Source organism: Cataglyphis hispanica, chromosome 14, assembly GCF_021464435.1.
Source record: "Cataglyphis hispanica isolate Lineage 1 chromosome 14, ULB_Chis1_1.0, whole genome shotgun sequence".
Taxonomy (NCBI): Eukaryota; Metazoa; Arthropoda; class Insecta; order Hymenoptera; family Formicidae; genus Cataglyphis; species Cataglyphis hispanica.
In genome coordinates, this window is record NC_065967.1 from 175059 (window position 1) to 194555 (window position 19497).

At 33.7% G+C, this 19497-nt stretch overlaps 5 protein-coding genes across 7 annotated transcripts in view; 2 read left to right on the forward strand and 3 right to left on the reverse strand.

Moving 5' to 3' along the window:
• LOC126854481 (uncharacterized) overlaps window positions 1–7004 on the reverse strand; it is a 55470-nt gene extending 48466 nt beyond the window's left edge. For 2 of the 3 annotated variants that reach the window (XM_050601269.1, XM_050601270.1), the window contains exon 1: window positions 4283–4972. In XM_050601269.1, coding sequence (XP_050457226.1) covers window positions 4283–4370 — 88 coding nt within the window. In that variant the 5' untranslated portion in view covers window positions 4371–4972. Of the gene's footprint in view, window positions 1–4282; window positions 4973–6967 lie in introns of those variants that run through there. The other variant, XM_050601268.1, reaches the window with a different exon arrangement.
• A 383-nt stretch (window positions 7005–7387) lies between these two features.
• LOC126854487 (protein prenyltransferase alpha subunit repeat-containing protein 1) lies at window positions 7388–13560 on the reverse strand. The gene is made up of 3 exons (XM_050601286.1): window positions 13433–13560; window positions 12559–12994; window positions 7388–9807 (listed from the first exon to the last, which is right to left on the reverse strand). The coding sequence occupies exons 2-3, from the start codon at window positions 12675–12677 to the stop codon at window positions 8592–8594; spliced, it is 1335 nt and encodes a 444-aa protein (XP_050457243.1). The 5' UTR covers window positions 12678–12994; window positions 13433–13560; the 3' UTR covers window positions 7388–8591.
• A 102-nt stretch (window positions 13561–13662) lies between these two features.
• Window positions 13663–14743, forward strand: LOC126854502 (tubulin-specific chaperone A). The gene is made up of 2 exons (XM_050601333.1): window positions 13663–13998; window positions 14333–14743. The coding sequence occupies exons 1-2, from the start codon at window positions 13869–13871 to the stop codon at window positions 14557–14559; spliced, it is 357 nt and encodes a 118-aa protein (XP_050457290.1). The 5' UTR covers window positions 13663–13868; the 3' UTR covers window positions 14560–14743.
• Window positions 14743–16417, forward strand: LOC126854489 (uncharacterized). The gene is made up of 3 exons (XM_050601293.1): window positions 14743–15586; window positions 15930–16137; window positions 16222–16417. The coding sequence occupies exons 1-3, from the start codon at window positions 14743–14745 to the stop codon at window positions 16343–16345; spliced, it is 1176 nt and encodes a 391-aa protein (XP_050457250.1). The 3' UTR covers window positions 16346–16417.
• A 196-nt stretch (window positions 16418–16613) lies between these two features.
• Window positions 16614–19291, reverse strand: LOC126854483 (U3 small nucleolar RNA-associated protein 15 homolog). Its single transcript, XM_050601274.1, has 5 exons — window positions 19077–19291; window positions 17943–18525; window positions 17621–17841; window positions 17052–17487; window positions 16614–16963 (listed from the first exon to the last, which is right to left on the reverse strand). Exons 1-5 carry the CDS (start codon window positions 19164–19166, stop codon window positions 16722–16724), a joined length of 1572 nt encoding a protein of 523 aa, XP_050457231.1. The 5' UTR covers window positions 19167–19291; the 3' UTR covers window positions 16614–16721.
• Between the last annotated feature and the right edge of the window lie 206 nt (window positions 19292–19497).

Below are 19497 nucleotides of genomic sequence, written 5' to 3' on the forward strand. Positions count from 1 at the left end.
ATTAACGTATGGAAATTTTGGGAAATTAAATAAAAAGCACAAGTTCTATAATGTATTGAAATGAAAGTTTACACTTCGAAAAGTTTAAATATGAAAAAAGAATAACTTTTAATGAACAGGCTGACCGAAAACGAGATTAATATTAATATATTCTTAAGCGTGATATTTACGCGAGCACCACTGATCTACGACTAACTGCGAACGTTATGCGAATACATACTTTATACTCATTGTTGAATGGTGTTCGTTATCTTTCGCTGAATAAGAAAACAACAGTCTGTAAAATATAAACAAACTTTTTTAAAAATAAACAAACAAAGTTTTTTTGTTTATAAACGGAGAATTTCTTTGTTTATTATAAAAGACGAGCAGTAAAGACGTTTTCAAATCAGTCGCAAAATTTTATCGAAGACACGCACATATAAAACATGAGACACTATATTCTATATAATTTGTGCATAGCAATTGCAAATATAATTTACGAACTGTTCGCGAAATGTGTACATAAGTAATCAATTTATATATTATATAAAATTTATGATTATCTTAAAACTCACAATTTCTTTGGTAATTGCACTGTATCTACTGTAATTGTCTCAGACACAATGCAATTGTATCCTATCCTTAATAAATGCAAAAATAATGAACGTTCTTATCGGCCCTTTTGCTCACAATGTGCTCGTATAAATTGTCCGCCACATTATCTTACGCTATCCATTACAGTTAATCTATTTACGGTAAGCATCGATCGGTCGCGTAAACCAAGAGAGGTCGTCGTTTATATAGTGTATCCAAACTATTTATCTTCAATATTAGAAGAAAAGTGGCTCGCATGTGTAATTATGCTTAATTGCCATTGTTAGATGCAGCTGCTGCTTCGCGAAGAGCGATAAATGTCCTTGCTTTCATCATGCTTTCAGTTCAAACATGAAATAATTCCGCCACTCTCATATTGCTATGAAACATTATAAATAGCCATCGAGCTACTGAATCGAAGATGCAATTACTCTCCTTATTTTGAAAAAAATAAAATGAGAAAAATGTAGAAAATTATATATCTAATGTGTAACATTTTAATATAAAAATTCTTCCTCCATAATCTTTTTATATCTATAAATTTTTAGCTTTTTAGAAATAATATTATAATATATAAAAATAAATTACTTTTTATTGCGAGATAAATTGTGAAATGTATTACTGATTTGCTTTTCATTTAAAACACTAAACAACTACAGCAGAAAAAGGTTTTTCAGGAAGACAACAATTTTCTCACACACATTCTTAATGCACGTTCTAAAAATATCAAAATATAAAAGTTTTCAGAAAACCAACGATGAATAAGTTTTCTCAAAATGTTATTTCACATTTATATATACATAAGTTCACTTGGTCCGTTTCCAAAATACTTTACAGAATCGACCGTTTCCGTTACGTTTTTTTCTTTTGTGTTTGCGTAGCATATTGAAGAGTGTTTATTAAGAGTGTGCAAATGGTTCCTTCTTGTCTTCTTTTCTCTTCTACCATACTATCTCTCTCTCTTTCTATCGTTTCAATTTATTTTTATTTCTTTCTCACAGTTTGTTATATATCGTGTACATCCGCTATATCCGTGTGCTAATGCAATTAATGCAATTATATTATCCGTGTTCTTAGAAAACTCTCTCCAAGATAGCAAACTAATAGATAAACAGAGATTAAAGATAACAAACGGATAAATGACATGTGTATTTTTATTTTATTATATATTTCAAACTATATACTCTAATCTCGCGTGATTTAAATTATCGACAATTTTCCAGTTCTTTTACGCGATACACGTAAAAAGAAATGATCATTGTCTAAAAAAAAAAATGTTTTTTTGTCTCCAAACGCAAGTTTCCTCGAGCAGAAACAAACAATTTTCTGTTTGCACAAATGCGAGAGTCGTGGGGGTTTAGATAAAGGTCGAAGTTTATTGCGACGACAATATATCGAAATACTATCGACAATCTGCACGGCATACATATTTCAATTCAGTGCAAATATGTCAATACAATCCATTAGTGTGAGATTCGGCGATCCTGTATCCGGATGAAACCAGTAATGCATATTAAGTTTTCGCCTGTATTTCGCACGATTCTTAACTTTCCGCATGACGCATTGACGTGCAGCTGTCGTTGATATTAATATTAGCTTTCGCGGTGCTAAATTTTTTTTATACATTTATTTTTGTACAAATAGGCATATTCATTTATACAAAGATTTTATTAAATAGCGTAATAAATATATATCCGAATAATTTTTCATGAATTACTGAGCAAATATGCAGAGAAATGATTATTAGCTAAGGTATCATTGAATTGGCTAGAAAGAATTTTTCAAAGTAACAAAAAAGAATCTGATATAGAAATTACGTAAAAACATAGTGTATCCCGTATTTTCAATTAAAACAATTTACTTCAGAATAAGAGATAAAATGGTGAATTAAATTAAAACTGATAATATAGCATACGTTTACGTATTTACAAATTCCTTTTGCAATTTTGCAATATCGTCAGCTGCATTTGACCGCAGTTGGACGCATCTCAATAATTTTATATAGTTACAGTGACTTTGAGCGCGGAATCACACTGGCTTGTTACAATACATAATTCGGTCAATGTGACGTCAGTTATCAGACAGTTGCCAGACAAAGCCGTGTCGCAATCGTGTCTAATTTCGAAAATTTGCGATATAAGTGCAAACGGCATTTGTAAAATGTCCAAAGATAAACAATCAAACGTCGGAATAGCGCGGGATCGCCCGAAAATAGCGTCGAGCAACAACGAGTTTAAAACAGAGATTTCGCATGAACGCGGAAACTCCAGGTCGTCGTCCCGATGCGTCACGGGCAAGTCCCGGTTCCTGAATTTCGGGGGAATACCGTTGGGACTTTGGAAAATTGCTTTCGTCGTCGACCAACGTAAACCTCGTTGGAAAATTTCGACAAAGCCGATAAAAATCTTTGCAACCTTGAGACGAAACTCGAACTGATTCAAGAGCATCGCGATTTCGAATTCTATGTTTCGCGTTTGGCAAAGATTAAAGAAGTATGACGGAGGCTTATAAAAATATCGATCGATATAAACTACAATTTTGGTTACGCCGGATTAATTATTGTTAATTGTATTCATACACAACGGCTCTTCTCAAAATATTCTGATAATGTACTCGCTCATTGCTTTTTAATCTATTATAAGAGATGTTATATATAGAAGATAATATATATTTGAATAAAATCACAATAACTGAAATAAATTAATTCGGTTCTTCCTTCGCTTTGAAAATGTGAAATCTCCATGATGTAAGCGTACAAAATATACGATTTCACCGTCGTCACACGCTTACACGCCTCGCTATTAATGAATTCATAATGCGCGATAACAACGCGGTAACACGCTCATGCAAGGAAATGTAATGTGCTGCTTGTATCATCCATCACACATGTCTCTGATGTTAACGTACGTAACACTGTACATATTCTATTTGATGAGTTTCCTCATAAAACAAGAGCTCCTATTTCGCTGGAAAGATGAGTCAGAACAAGACCAACGATTAAGCATTAATTACTTAATCCTGCAATTCGCGCTTTAAACAAAAACATATTAGAAAGAATTATTCTTTGCATTATTAAGAATTTATGATAATTTTTAGCATAATCTCCATTATATAAAAAAAATCTTGCAATACTTTCAAAATAGTTACGTATTTTCTTAAAAAGATATAGCAAGAACAAATATATAAGAGTTAATAATCTAAATAATATCAATTCGCTATGTAGAAGCATGCAATATTGTTTCGCATTGTAAATTAGTGCAAAAATATTTCGTTTCTTATAATTTTTAAAATTCTAATTTTAGAAACATCTCACACAATGCATGCTAAATATCGATTTTAGCGAATTTATAATTGTGACGACTAATTCAATATCTTTGATTCATCATAACTACACAAGATTTATAAAAAAAAAAAAATAATAATAATAATAAAATTAACCCGACAGACTAGACAAATTTTAAGATTCTAGTACAATAAAAGATATAAAAAAAATATGATTTTATAAGCGCGATAAAAAAGATTAAAAATTATTAATTATAGTCTTACCTACAATGTATATAAAAAGAAAATTAAATTAGCGGAAAAAATATCTTAACTATCACAAAAAATACCTTCCATTATTCAAAAAAATCGGATCGCAATTGACAAAACTAAGCTTTGAAACCTCCTTTTGGCAAATCCCGCTTATCCCTTGTGTGATCCTTACCTTCGGTAGGGTCGCTCATCGACGGTATTCTCAAACTAGTGCCTCGTCGCAGATTGACGGTCTTGGCTCCTACTTCCGGTTCCAACATTTTGGCGCTGCTCAACAGACCCGTCAGATTTTGCGAAAAGGGAGAGGGAGAGACAGAGAGAGAGAGGGGAGAGAGAGGAAAGTGAAAATTCGCGTGGTAACTCGACGATGATACTCGGCTAGACTGAATCGGTCAATGGCGTCTCTTACACGGACAAGCAAAGAATTCCTGAGGATATGTCTATCGACCGGCTACGTCGTCTGTAGTGCGAATCGGCCAATAGTAGTGACAGGCGTGTAGTCACGTGCGGTTGCTTTCGACAGCGATCCTCGGTGATCCGTCGTCGCAATACCGTACGCGACTCGAGGTGATGCCGAGGTGTTTCGTAACACAAATGGTTCACGCTGTTCTTCTTTTTAAAAATTTTATCGAGAAATCGATGTTCAATTAATCGCTTTTTCCTGGCATCATCGTAACGCGCGTCGGGCTTTTTATTCATGGATATTCATGGAATTATTCACGTACGATGACGTTACTGCGAGATGCTTCTTTTCTCTTTCCCATCCGTTGATCTATCTCTTGTCAGTTGAATTAGAGACTCGATCTATTTTCATAATTGCGGGCGAGATCAACCGACACCCTGAACCACTCGGAGCGACGATCTGATATTATGGATTATTAAGAATATAAATGATGTGAGACAGTTAGGATGGTTGAATCATCAATGAATGATCAGTGCGATAAGATATATTTTTGTTATTGATTACTATATCAAATCTCTATTTAATCTAATGAATCAAAAATACACTATTGTTGTATAAAATAACGCGATCATTTATCACTCTCTCGTACTGTATATTATTATGCACATTATATATTTCATTATTATAGAAATGTAAATTAATGCAATTATAAAATTTTATAGTATATATATAGTATATTATTTTATATAATGACACTTTATATAGTGATTATTTATTGACAATTTTATTAATTCGATATTTTTCTTTTGACACAAGAGTTTAAATTTAACATTTAACTTCAAATCTTAAATAAAACAAAGAGAAATATAGATATATATGATAAAAATAATGTTTAAAATAAAATTTTTCGCTAAACATTCCATAAATAATTTAATTATTAATTTCTTGAATATATAATTAACTTAATTTTGATAAGATTTATTGTTTAATATTACATTCTTTAATCGATCATTCATAGATGCATCTATCGCGCTATCAAATCGAAATGGCATATCACTGAAGTTAAATCAAATCTTTTGTTATAATTTTTAATTTGAAAACCGATTTTTATATTCACTTAAATGTAAGATCTTTAGGTATTATAGACTCAGATTGTTGGCAACGATCTATTGCATTTTAACAAAAACCACACCACTCGAAGCTTTCACAATTAATGTCATACTGACAAAGAGAGGTATATCACTTCTCGTGTATATTAGCAAATCAACCGTCGTTTATTTACAATTCACGAGTAGTTGTTGATGTACGTCAGTTTCTAGGAATTTACGAGATCTCGCAGAGACAAGGGTCTTGACGCAGTTTTTTTATGACGTCGAAAATCTCTCTCGCCGAAGAACGAGAGAGAAAATACTCGACATTAAATGGAACACTAAAAATTTTAATAAAAAAAACATTATTTAAAATTTAAACACGAAGGTGATAAGCGCACAAGTGATAAGCGCACACAAGTAATAAGCGTTTGACTGTTGACTTTGATGTAATGAATGTTCGCGCATGATTGAGAGGCCGAGTTAAAACTCGATGGTTCATTTTCGCCGTGATATGTCGTGCCAAAGAACGAATATATTACCCGATACTTCGCGATATGCTGCACGCTTAGCAATATTAGTATAGTAAGCTTAGTAATATTAAATGCGATAAGTATCTAAAATTTAAATAAAAAAAATTATTGCTTCTTTGATAAAGATTGAATATCACGATAATTTTAATATTATTGTATAATATCAAATAATATATATCATTTCTTTTTTTTAAATACAATTTCACAATTAAAGTAATAATTAAACAAATAATAATTAGATGAAAATAAAAAAGTGTAACCAGTATAATAATAAAATAATTCAAATAATAATTAAATATGAAAAAATAGAAACAATAAAATCTGTTTAATTCTAAAGATGTCTCAAATTAAAAATAAAAATTGAAAGTTATTTTTATGCATGTCGCAAAATTGTTACTCGATTGTGAGTGTTAAATGAATTATAAAACCAACAAATATTCACGTTAAAAAAAAGTCTTTTTAAATTCAAAGTCGAAGTTTATTCTCGCAAATTTGCAAGGTCCGTATTATATCACTGTAACAATGCTTATGTAAAATCCTTAATCCTTTAATTGCGGCACGTGAGCCTTTCTTGAAATTTCAAAAATAAATAAAATAAATAAAAATGTACATATGTTTACAATGTTCTTGAAATTCACTGTTTTATGTACTATGTAAGAAACAAATTACAAAAAAGACATTATATTAACAAGAAAATGTCAATTAATTATTTGCTTCAAATTTGATTTGTTCTTATAATAGAATTCTCAATTCTAGCCGAACGTATATATATATATATATATACATATATATATATATGTTCGCAGATGTCAAATAATTGAATGCAAATATACAAATGATCAGCACGAAAAACGAATTGTGCGCGAATAGAGCGAGTGGCCGCGTACGACTGACATGCGTTGAGACGTACGTTAAAAGTTAAAGGTTTATTTTGGTTATTGCGCCGTGCCAAAAAGTGAACGCAGCTGACAGGTAGTGATATAGTTATCGCGCTCGTCAAACAGTGTGTCTGATGTAAACCGATTATGATGTAAAATGTTTTTGAACGGGTGATTTTTGGAAACTTTTCAAATGTTTTGTAGCATGGAGCACCAAAAAGATGCAATCTTTTTAGGGCTTAAGGAACTAGATGAATGGTAGAGGGGAAGAAAATTATTATATTAAAAATTCTATATAATTCTATTTTTGGGCCCCAGCTATATTTCAGGAAAAATTGGTGAAGGGGCGGGCATTCACAGAAAAAAAAAATACAGTTTTAGAAAACTAGCATCTTCATTTTTTTTCTCGTTCAATTTCACAAGTATACATAATTGTTCTGTTCGCGACAAGTTTTCGCAACCCTCTTCCCCCTCTTCTCTAACGGAAACTTTATCCAATGAGACAAATTTTTCTTTATCTCTCTCGCATATCTATATTTCATTTTTATGTATCACTGACTGTTAACTCTATGTTAGAGTTGTTGCCTAGTCGATAAGACTGTTTAGATTGACAGTCCTTTAATCTCAATCATCTATGATAATGAGATTATTCACTTGTGACAAGATGCAATGGATTGGTTGTGTTTAAGTAAGTCGCAAGCGGGTAAAACTATCATTCTCCAAAATTATATATTATATCACTGGTGTACTCGATGACTCGTGTTCGCTACGCGAGCGAACAATATGAAAATTAATTAATGCCGATAAGAAATCAATTTTGCTTACCTACATTGAATTCTGCTTATCGCAACCGTGCTCTTATCTACGTGCGAAAGTATTGCCTCGCGAATAATCGCAAGAGAATAACGAAAATTGAGCATCATGTATTGCAATATTTTTAAATTTTACGAAAAGCTTTCTTTTTCTAAAAGGTAATTTTCGCAGATAAAAGCCTATCTATACTTTTAAAATATTTCTGTAATACGAAAAATTGTTCTCCTTAAAAAGATCAAACAATTACATCAAAATAAAAGTGAATATTTTTACTTTTAATTTGAATATATCTTAGGCTTTCCTGAAAGGCCTTTCTTTTTAAAAATAAGAGCTTACTTCCCTTTTAAATATATAAATAAAATTAAACAATTTTATAAAATTAAATAACATTGAAAGAATAACAGCAAGACAAACGTCTCTTTAAAATATTTTAATAATATTAAAAATCTCTTCTTAAAAAGAAAACAATATTTGAATAATCAATTTCGCGGCTGTTCTAAAATAAATGCTAGATGTAATTATGCTGTTAAATTACATTGAATGCATCGGATATAGCTTGACAATAATTAAATCCGAAAATTAAATAGAAGTGAAAAGGAATAATATTGCTATGAAATTATAGTGCGAATATTAATGTACAATCCCCTCATGAGACTGCACACAGACTGTGCTTATGCAAATCCTGATATAAGCAAAACCTTATGAGGGGGATAGCTTACATAATTGCATCTTTTTTCATATTCAAAATTTAGTGCGTTAGTCGTGATCATCGTAAGCCTATTCTCCCGAGATATTTGGAGAATCTCTCGATTAATAGATTCTCCCGTGGACCGCGTTCGATTGCTACTTGAATGATACGAATATTAACAATGCAAAAAGATCTTAGGAGCATCACGTGAGCAGCTATCAGCAGATCGTCGTGAGTAGTCAAGGGTCCATCGCGAAGAAACGGCGCGACTGACGGCTCGTTACGACATTGTACGTCCGAAAACTCGTCTTCGCGGTAACAGGCGTGTTTCGCGTACATGACAGTGAGAACGACGAGCAAGTGCGCCAAAAATCTGCGGTGATACCACAGCGTCTCATGGTTGTCGTACATGACGATGAGCTGATCGTTATTCCAACACTCCTCCGCCCAATATGACAACGCTCTTAGATAACATCTGAGTTTGCGAACATCGGTGGGCGAGTAACCGTCAACGCGACGCGCGAATATATCGCGAATACGTTCTAGCAACGTCCGTTCATCGTCGTTCGGTTCGTAGAGGTTCATGTAAATGAACAGATTGTCGTGTCTAACGGTGTCATCGTCATTCGTCTCTGTTTCCGATAACACCATTCTCAGCATGCACTTTCGCAGCAGAAATTGCCGATAAGAATGAGCGCTATGATCGGACACGTGTCGTCGGCACCAAGCGAGAGTACTCCTCCACTCGCTTTCGAGACTGGGATGTCGTAAACCGCGTGATTCGCACAAGGCAACCAAATGACGCCGATAGCTCCACGCGTGATAGTTGTTCGCGTAACGATCGGCGCAGGTCTCTGCGAGCTCGACCTCGGCGCTCGCGAGGGGCGAGATCCCGGGTTCGGCGACGTGGTTCCGCTCGGCATCCAGAGCGTACGACATTAGCCAGCTCCGATACGCGAAGGCCTCGAAGTTCTTTGGCGTGTGATAGAGCACCGGTCGTGTGACGAACAGTTCGTCGCGCGCGTCCAATCTGCCGGCGCGCATCAGCTCCCGCCGCATATTCCAAAACGTGCTCACGTTCGGATTTAGCAGCAAGGCACCCAGCAGCCATCTCGCCACCGTGCTGAGTTCCTCGCGCCGTTGATGACGTGTACGCCGGTACTCCAACAGGCGCCGATAAACGTATACGTAGAGCGGCTGAACGCACCACGACGCCAAACCCAGACTGTCCTCCTGATGAAATACCGGTGACCGATTCTCGTTGTCCTCCATCGGCAGGATCACGAAGCTTTTTCTAGGAAGGTAGAAGTCGCGATCGTAAAATTTCCCTTTGTCTCCCTCTCCCTCTCGCTCTCCTCGCTCTCATTCTCTCTTCTTCTCACTCATTCTCTTTTCGATTTTAGCAACATTTATTTTTAAATTAATGTAAAAAAAAACTATATACAAAAATATACTATATCGATCAAAATTCTGAATATTACACGCATTTACATATTTTTGTTATTAACTTGATAAGATGTAATGTTTAACATAAAAATCCTATTAAATCTACGTACGTAATAAATATATTCTTAATAATATTAACGTTACAATAAATAATATTGTTATATATTTTGAGAATATCTCATTGTCATCAGTAAAAAAATATCAGGCAAGGAATAAAAAAATAAAACAGTTATAAATTTTTTCAGCGATAAAAAAAAATTGAACATACTGTGCTCACTAAACAATCATCGATTCGATATTCTAGTCGGCAATGCTACTAACGTCTAAAAGTCTAAAATATTAAATTTAACAATTAATAATAGAGTAATCGTGTATGTGCCGCAATGCGCCGATATCGATACGAATCGAGATTTTACCTCTCGCCGATAAATTTAAAAGTCTCGTCTTGTCGTGTTCATACTCAACCTTGACCTTCGTTAATCAAACAATACAAACAACAGTTTATTAACTGTCAATATACATAAATTATCGAACGTGATTCACAAGAAAATATTTACAACGATTCGTCTCCAATTCGATTAAAAGATTGAATTCTACGCTATAGAAAAGTATCTTATTCGAGATAGGTAATTCCGCTTGATATTTTGGAAATTATAAGGTACGTAAAATGATATTTTGCATTTTGTAAACTTATAAAATGTTGAGACAACTTTATAATTACGCACATATAACGAAACCAATAAGTTTTTCTTTAAACAAATAAGAATGCATTAAAATACTAGAAAATTTCCTCGCGTAAAATTCCCTCCGCGATCGCCAACACACATAACAAAATTCGGATTCGAGATAAAAATAATCGAGCAATTAACCAAGTGATATTACGCAAGTAGAATTAAGTATCGTAAACAAGCAAAAATTATTAATGCTCGATGTTCCCCGGATGGCGCTACTTGACGAGCGCCGGACGCAGCTGATTATTTGCCACGCACATCTCGATCCTGTTTCTGTTGTATGTGCGGCGCACTCTTTCCACGCTTTTCCGCTTTATCTTTTTTTCCGATCATGGTCGCAAACGCATATTTATTTTAAACCTAGGCTCGAGTGAAATTAGGATAAGAGAGATGAGATTAATAGCGTTCTCGATACATAAAGATTAATTGAGACGGATTTTAATCAGCTTTTATTTCATTCAAAATACTCGAAATTTTAATAATTTATTTTGTATATATTATTATATATATAACTTTAAATTAAGAAGACTGAAATTAAAATATATTATTAATATAACGCTTAATAATTTCTTTTTACATATACATTCTCTTTAAATATATATCGAGTTGAACAAGCTTAAACAAGCTAAGTAATCTTAAGAAAATAAGTTTTAATTATTCTTGGTACAAGATTGTGAGCGCGAAGTATAATTTGTCAAGATCAATATCTAATAATTATGACACTATATCTCTTCAACATCAAAAAAATATTAACGTGAACAAATAAAAATAATTTCTAGAATTTGAAAAATTATTCTTGGTACGATTATTGATAAATGATACGAACAAAGTTGGAATTTTTATTGCGTTTGAAAAAATCATGGAACAAAGTATCATTTATTCCATGATTTTTTCAAACGCAATAAAAATTCCAATAAAAAGTTTGTGACAATATAGGATATCAATAATTAAATGAAGCAGCTCTCTCTCTGAGCGCGTTTTCTGTATAAATGCTTGATAGATTATGATCTAGAGCGGCAGTCAATAATTGTAGTTGCAACGCGTATCGACTCGCGATCGACTGTCAACTTTGCGATTATTATTGCCGTAGCGTTGCCGTAGCGGCAGTGTCGTCTGTCGTGTGGGCGAAAGCTCTCGCGCGACACAAAATCGATCGTCGTCGAGTTAAAATCGTAGTTTGCGGTACACACGCTTCTTTATTTTTTTTTTTTTTTAATCTTTCCTTCCTTCCCCTGAAAAAGACTCCACCTTTCGCAACTGCGCGAATCAAACAACTCGGCGGGCGTACGAATACGGGATACGGAAATGAATGTTTTGTTGGCGGTGTGCAGTGCGGACTGCGAAACTGGGCTCACTCACGTAGTTTTATTTAGGTTAGGATTCTTCGCTGCGCGATATCCGCGGTGATTTTAAATCGATAACACGCACGTTTGTTCCTCTACGCATTTTTCTTTTTTATACATATATCTTCTCTGCAGATTTGAAATAAAATGAATGGGTGTATATTTAGATTTTGGACGGAGGAAAAGAGATTGTGGTGCTGGATGTAGAAAACGCAACTTAAAAAGAACAGAAGTAACGTCACAAATTACGATATGTCATTCCGCAAAAGAAGGATGTATTGAAGGGAATAATTTTGCGCCGAGTTTAAACGCGCGATGCAACGTATGTTTGAACGCGATGATCGGTGAAGGACATTGTTTTTTCGCGCACTTGTTTCTCTCTTTCTCTCTCTTTCCCCGATATCAAAAATCGAGCACACGGAAAAACTACCGGTTCTGTCCGTATCTATGCCTGTCATAAGAGCGTGAAAGGAAACGATAAAACGCACGCCCGCTGAACAAATGAAAGGAGAGATTGACACTCACATAGTGGGATTCCTCCTGATCGTATTCTCAATGTCACGAAGGATTTTCTCGGCGGCTGGGAACTCGTTGTCCACCATCGTGCGAGCCGCATCACACCTTCGTCGTGGATGTATATCCATCGACGACGGATGCGCTAGTGGCCGTACCGCCCTCGCGTCTCTCCTCTCTCTCTCTCTCTCTCTTTCTCTCCTTTGTTCCTTCTTTCAATCTCGCTGCCGCACGGCACGTCCCGTTGCGACGTACAACGGTGCGGCACTTCGCTCTGCGGAAGCGCTGGCGGAGTGCGGTGCGACAGACACGCTCGGCTGCGCATGGTGCGAACTTAGCCGCGAGTCGGCCCCGGGCGCGCCGCCCAGGCTCGCCAACATTGCGCGCTTTATAGGCGATCGCATTTTACCGCGGGGAAGATCGAATGCAGTGCCGTCCGAATTTTTCGCTGAAAAATGGTCGACGAAATTTATTAAATATTTTGATTATTCGCACGGAAATAAGCTAGAATTTTGTTAAAATTCATTTCAAAAACTAAGAATTTAGCAAATGTTCCTCGAAAATAAAATATACTCCTTTTTTTTTCTGTTTACTTTCTACTTAGCAGCATTTCCTGTATTATTTGACCATTATTAGAATTTATAGTATCAATTATAAAAACGCATACCATATAAATAATATCCATAATCATAATATATAAATCTATTATAAATTTATTGTATTTTTATCGATATTTTTTATCGATCTTAGGAAAATTATCGTGTTGTATGAATAAACTGTAAATGTTCGATGTTTCCTTCATAAAACAAAAAAATATATTGCATGGGAAAAAATAAAGTCTGTTTAACGTTCTTATCGTGCTCTTGATAACGATAACTCTATATACCTTGCCATTCGCTGTACGATGACTCGAAGATCTTACGATACCCACTTGAAAATCACGATGATAAAAATTACGACGAGACATGTCGAATGTACGACGTACGACACGAATGACCGTTAAAATGTAACACGGTGAAGTATGTATCGATACGAATTTTGACGAAGTATGACGAAAATGACCGATCGTCCTCGGCAAACGTCAAGCGGTCGGCTGGTACGAGGCTGGTTTGCGCACGCGCGTAGCGAACACGTAACCTCCTCGTCGCTCGTCGTGGTGTTAACGTTACGATTTATTTTTCTCGATTCATTTCGCCTAATAAGGCAAGAGGATAAAAGGAAAGAAAAAAACAAAAACCCAAAGGAACTTTAGATCCTTTAAAGCTCTCAGGCATCTCCCATTTTTCGAAAGATAAAATATCCGCGCGAACGTACGATAAATAATGTCCGATCCCCGTATAAGAACACTCAAGATTAAGACGGGAGTAGTTAAGCGTCTTGCGAAAGAAAAGATCACGTACGAGAAAGAAGCGACGCAGCAGCGCGAAAGGGTACAAAAGTTGAAAGAGCAGGGTGAGGATTATTTTTAACCGTAAAAAGAAAAAGTGTCAATTCCGCGCGTGAAATATGCTAAAACAATTTGTCTTGTAGTAATATGGAGAAATATTGTAACTAGATTCATTCAATATAATTTTCAAGTATTTGTTTAATGTGTAATGTTCAAATCATTTGTATTTATTAAAATGCTTATATAGGTGCTTTAATGTTTTATTACATTTATGTTTTGTATAACTTTTGCAAATAATTTCTTTTTTTAATTTTAAGATTTCAAAATGACATTATTAAATTATTACCAAATGATCAAGTGAACAAGTTTTATTTACAAAACTGATAAAATAACTTGTAGATAAAGATGGTTACGACATAAAAAAGCAAGAGGAGGTGCTTCAAGAATCTTTGATGATGATACCAGATTGTCAAAGGCGTCTCGTTAAAGCATTTGAAGAACTTAAAAACATTCTGGATACTGAACAAGATTTGAAGGAAGTCGAGGATTATATCGAAGCCGAAAAAGTGTTACAAGAGGCAGAACCACAGCTACCGAAAGAAGGGGACATTTTGCAGATGTGTTAAAAAGTGCTCCCTCTGTGACTTTTGCTACATTATTTTTAAATATTATTCTACAGTTTTATTTCTCACTCTTACTAATCTTTTATGTTCAAAGCAAATCAATTTTACACTTGAGAACATTATAGTATTAAGTTTCCTTTTCTTATATTGAATTGAATATTGCAATTGAATATATATTTAATAATTATGTATAGTGATCAATTATCCCAGCAAAATACTGAGCAAACTTACGAAAATATGCATTTTAACACATATTATCCGACAACTCAACAATTATTTCCATACAATGTAAATTACAGTGGAAATATGTATTATAATGTTTATCCAAGCCATATAACATGTGATAACAGTACAATTAATAATGCAACATTAGTCGATAGAATAAGAACACGACAAAAAGATGAAAGAGCCATTGAGCAATTTCTCCAAGAAACTGAATCACAAGTTTCTGTCAAAAGCAAACCAAAGGAATCATTTAAGATCGCGGCTATTAAAAGTGCATTAATATCGGTGACTAAATTAAATAAGCAACTTGAAACCGTTTGTGTGGAACTTGAACACAATGTTAATTTATCAGAAATAGAATGGCAGAAAAAAGTCAGTGCCTGTAATGCTGTAAAACATGAAATTTGTGAAATCTTGAAAACTGTAAAAGATACAGACTTTCTAAATAAAGTTAAGAATGATTTAAAGAAACGCAAGAAAAAACGTACAAGGGAACAGCGTAGAAGAGAAGAATGGAAAAAGGAAAAATTAATAAAGGAAGAAAGAAGAGCAAGATTACATGCAGAGGCTGATGCGTGGATTCGAAAGGAGCAAGCAGTAATTGAACAAGAGAAACAAGAGAAGAATTTGTGCAGAGACGCGGACATGATCTTGTCCGACGTTCGCAGTAAGAGAAGTGATGCACGCAAGTATTTAGGAATTTTGCAAGAATTACAAAACTTACGAAATATCAAGATGACGATTGCTCAAGCGAGAGGCGAAAAATTATCCTCTGCAACTGATGAAGCATTCAAGCATAACATCGGTAATATTTTATATCTCAGTATACGTTAAATTTTTTTATAAACTAATGGCATGATAATTTTAGATTTTTAAGAAATCAAAAATATGCACGTGAATAAAAGTAGAAATAATTTTAATAATTATATAATATAGAAATAAATCAATAATAAAAACATGATAGAATAGAGAAATTCTGTAATAAAATACAACCACAGAAAAAGAATATAGAAAGTCACAGTAAGAGATAATAACAGAAAATAAATAATAAATAATACTTATATCATATTTTTTTGATAAAACTGCTATATATTACACAAATGTTATTATATTTTTAATGATATATTGTTATAAAATATACTTTACAGTTAAATTAACTGAACAATGGACTACTTTGGATTGTGAATATGCAGTAGAAGAACAGGAATTGAAATTAATGTTAAAAACGAATAACGAAAAAAGAATTGAAAAAGAGACGAAAAATTTATTTGCCGATTGGGAGAATGCGCTATTCGGAATAAATATATTGGCTGCTGAGCGATCACACAAGGATTTGAATAGTTTTATCTTGATTCGGTATGCATTTAATGTTCAAACATAATTTCAGACACATAATGACATATTAAAAATCTTTCAATAATAAAAATAATTGCATTTCAGTACGGCTTGGGATAAATTTATGAGTTCTGAAAACGATGCAACAACGATACCGATTGGATGGATAATGCCTGAAAAACCATCTTCTGCTGCATGGCAAAAATGCCTCAATAAGGATATATATTAAAATAAACGAATAACGCAATCAATCAATGTAAGTTTACCTAAAGAAATAAACAATTTGATATGTTAATTCAAATTAAGCTATGCGATTCATATAAATATTAAGTAGAAAATATTTTTTGCACTTTCTATAAAACTTATCATATATTTGGGAAAAAAAAATTATTATTTTAACAATTGAAAATTAATATATTATTCTTCACTTGAGAAGAATAATATATACTTAACCTAAGTTTACACTAAGAAATAGTGTAAGTTTATAAACAAAAATATTAAAATATTATCACACTTTTATTTATTTCAAAAAATTTAATGCTAAATCAAAGATATGTACAGGAAACATTATTTTACAATTTAATGATGTTTTGTGTTCGTTAAATTTATGTTATACTCAAGACGAGATCGCGTTCGGTTTGAGCAGCATTTGATGGCTCCATACTCTGATTCTCTTTTATAGCAGGTAAAGAAACCGTTTCAGCGCTGGACAATATCATTTGCATCGAACCCTGTAGTTGCGTCAAGGCTATAATTAATTGTTCCTCTTCCTGCAGCTTTTGTGCTAGTATAGCAAACATTTTCCGTGGTTCCTCCGAGAGTTCATCCAAATGATCTTCATACACATCTATTACAAAAGGATAAATTTTATTAACCAAAAAAACACACGGGATATCTTGAAAAGAAAATACTAAGGAAAAATATTTGAGACTTACCTAACAAAACGTTTGCTACATGCAATAATATTCTTCCGAAACGAATACTACCGATATATTTGTTCAAGAACTTAATAATATTGACCAGAGACTTGCCGTCCCTACCGGCCAGAGCCCGCCTTAGGCCTTCTCGTCTGATAAGTTCCTGTGTAAGAGCGACAGTAACGTGCGGTGTTTTGTTGACCACATAATTCATCATGACGCAGTCGAGCGCTTTACTATATTGAAACTTTCGCAGACAAGCATCGTGCTTGCTCATTATCTCCTTGACTTCCTGTTGCATCACTACGTCGACGCTCCGCACGTGAAGATTTTCACCCGCGTGTCTATACGAAACTTTATGTTTTGGTTTTACCACGTCTTTTGCATCTTCCTCGCGTCTCTTTACAGAGATTAGACCATCCACCATACCAGCTACGATAGTTTCATCGCCTTCCTACAATTTAATATTAATGCATTTAGTAAACTGCTCAATTTATTGAATAATGGATACCAAATATCAGATAAATGTAGATACAAATATAAATTTTATATATCATTTTATAATATAGAAGCGCTTTTTTTCTTACACTAATTCCTATGCTGAGAACTGCATTGGGATAATCTAAAGTATGAAGTGTTTTGTATGTTCCAGTGTCATAAACTTTGACATGCCTATCCAATGAACCAGACAATATTCTACGACCATTGGAGGCGATTTTCAAACAAGTCACCGTTTTGTGATGTTGTGTGATTTTTGCGAGTAATTTGCCTCCTGCGAGAGCGTCCCACACTTTGATATCAGTCCCACCTTAAAATAAATACTATATAAGAAAACAAAATCTTCTTAAATTATATATAATTAATTTTTTTTTTAATTACACATTAATTAGAGCATCATAAATATTATACCCGCAGACAGGAATATTCCTCCAGTAGGCAAGAAGAGTAAACTTTCCACTGGTGCATCATGATTGACACTAAGTATCTTCTTATTTGTTCTGGCATCATACATATGTATGATCTTGTCATATCCACCAGATAATAATACATCAGTGGACACAGGGCTCACTGCACCAGCTCTGATATAATCAGTATGTTCGTTGAAACTTGTCAGTTGTTTCTCACTAGGAATGTCCCACAATACTACAGTTTTATCATCAGAAAATGAAGCAATATGAAGATCATCAGCTGTGAAAAAAGCTCTGTGCACTGCAGCCTTATGCCCAGAAAAAACTCGTAACATGCTATTGGAACCAATATTAAAAAGCCTGACCACTGCTTCCTCGCCACCGGCACATAACAGCTTGCCATCTCTACGAAAGCAGCCTCCATACGCAGCCTCTTTGAATCTACTGTAAGTTTTTGTGACCAGCTTTGTGATAGGATTATATATTTGTACTCGTACCGAGCATGTAACTGTGAAATAATGTGGTTCTACTGGTGAAAAGTCGATGTAGTCTATTGGACCAAATTCTTTCACTAAAACTGGTGGCTGTAAACATATAATACATAAGCAATTTTTCATTCTTTATATATACAATTTACTTTTATGCTACAGAAATTAAGAAATAATCTTATATCCGCAATAATTGTAGACAAATGTTAAGAGAGCAGAGTTGACAGAGCAGTTTTATATAAAATCAACTAACAATTTATAATTACTTTCTTAATATTGAAAAAATTTTATTTGCTTTATAAAAGTGCATAATTTTATAAAAATTATATAAATGATTAATAATTAATTAATTTATATCTTAATTCAATTAATCCATATCCCGCCAAGGAAGAAATGCAAATTTAATATATTCTATGAATGAAATTAATATCGTTCTCAAGAACATAAGCTCCAAAATGCGAAGAGAGCAGAGTATTTTATATGTTGTTTTTTTTTTCTTTTTTTTTTATAATCGAGTATTTAACGTTCCGTCAATCGAGTATTTGTTTTTTGATTTTATAGGAACCGTACATAGGTTATGTTTTACACACGTGTCGGTAGAAATCATCTTCGATTATTTTTTATGCAAGCAAATCATAAATACGTACTGCATATTTCTTCCAATATATATTATCCTCCGTCAGTTCTGGCCCCGCTCTAGTATATACTTTAGAGTTTATTTTCTTGAACGATGCCATATTTTTAAAATATCAACAATACGAATAAGAAACGCATAACATTTTTTCTGTTCTTTGTAGTTATCTAAAGGTGCGTTCCGTTTGAGGACGGAATATATGAGAACTACAATATTTTCGAATCGACTCAAATCGACTGAAAAGTCGAAAGTGACTAAACGAAAAGAACAAAATTCTCTTTATTCTGATTGGACAATCAAATGTTTCAAAATTTTTCGTCAATGGCATTAAATGGAACACACTAATAGAAATATTTGTTTTTTAGTGATTCTAACTAGTAATATTTTAGAATCTAGAAACAAAAGTTTCCTATTGGATATCGGATATATAGTGT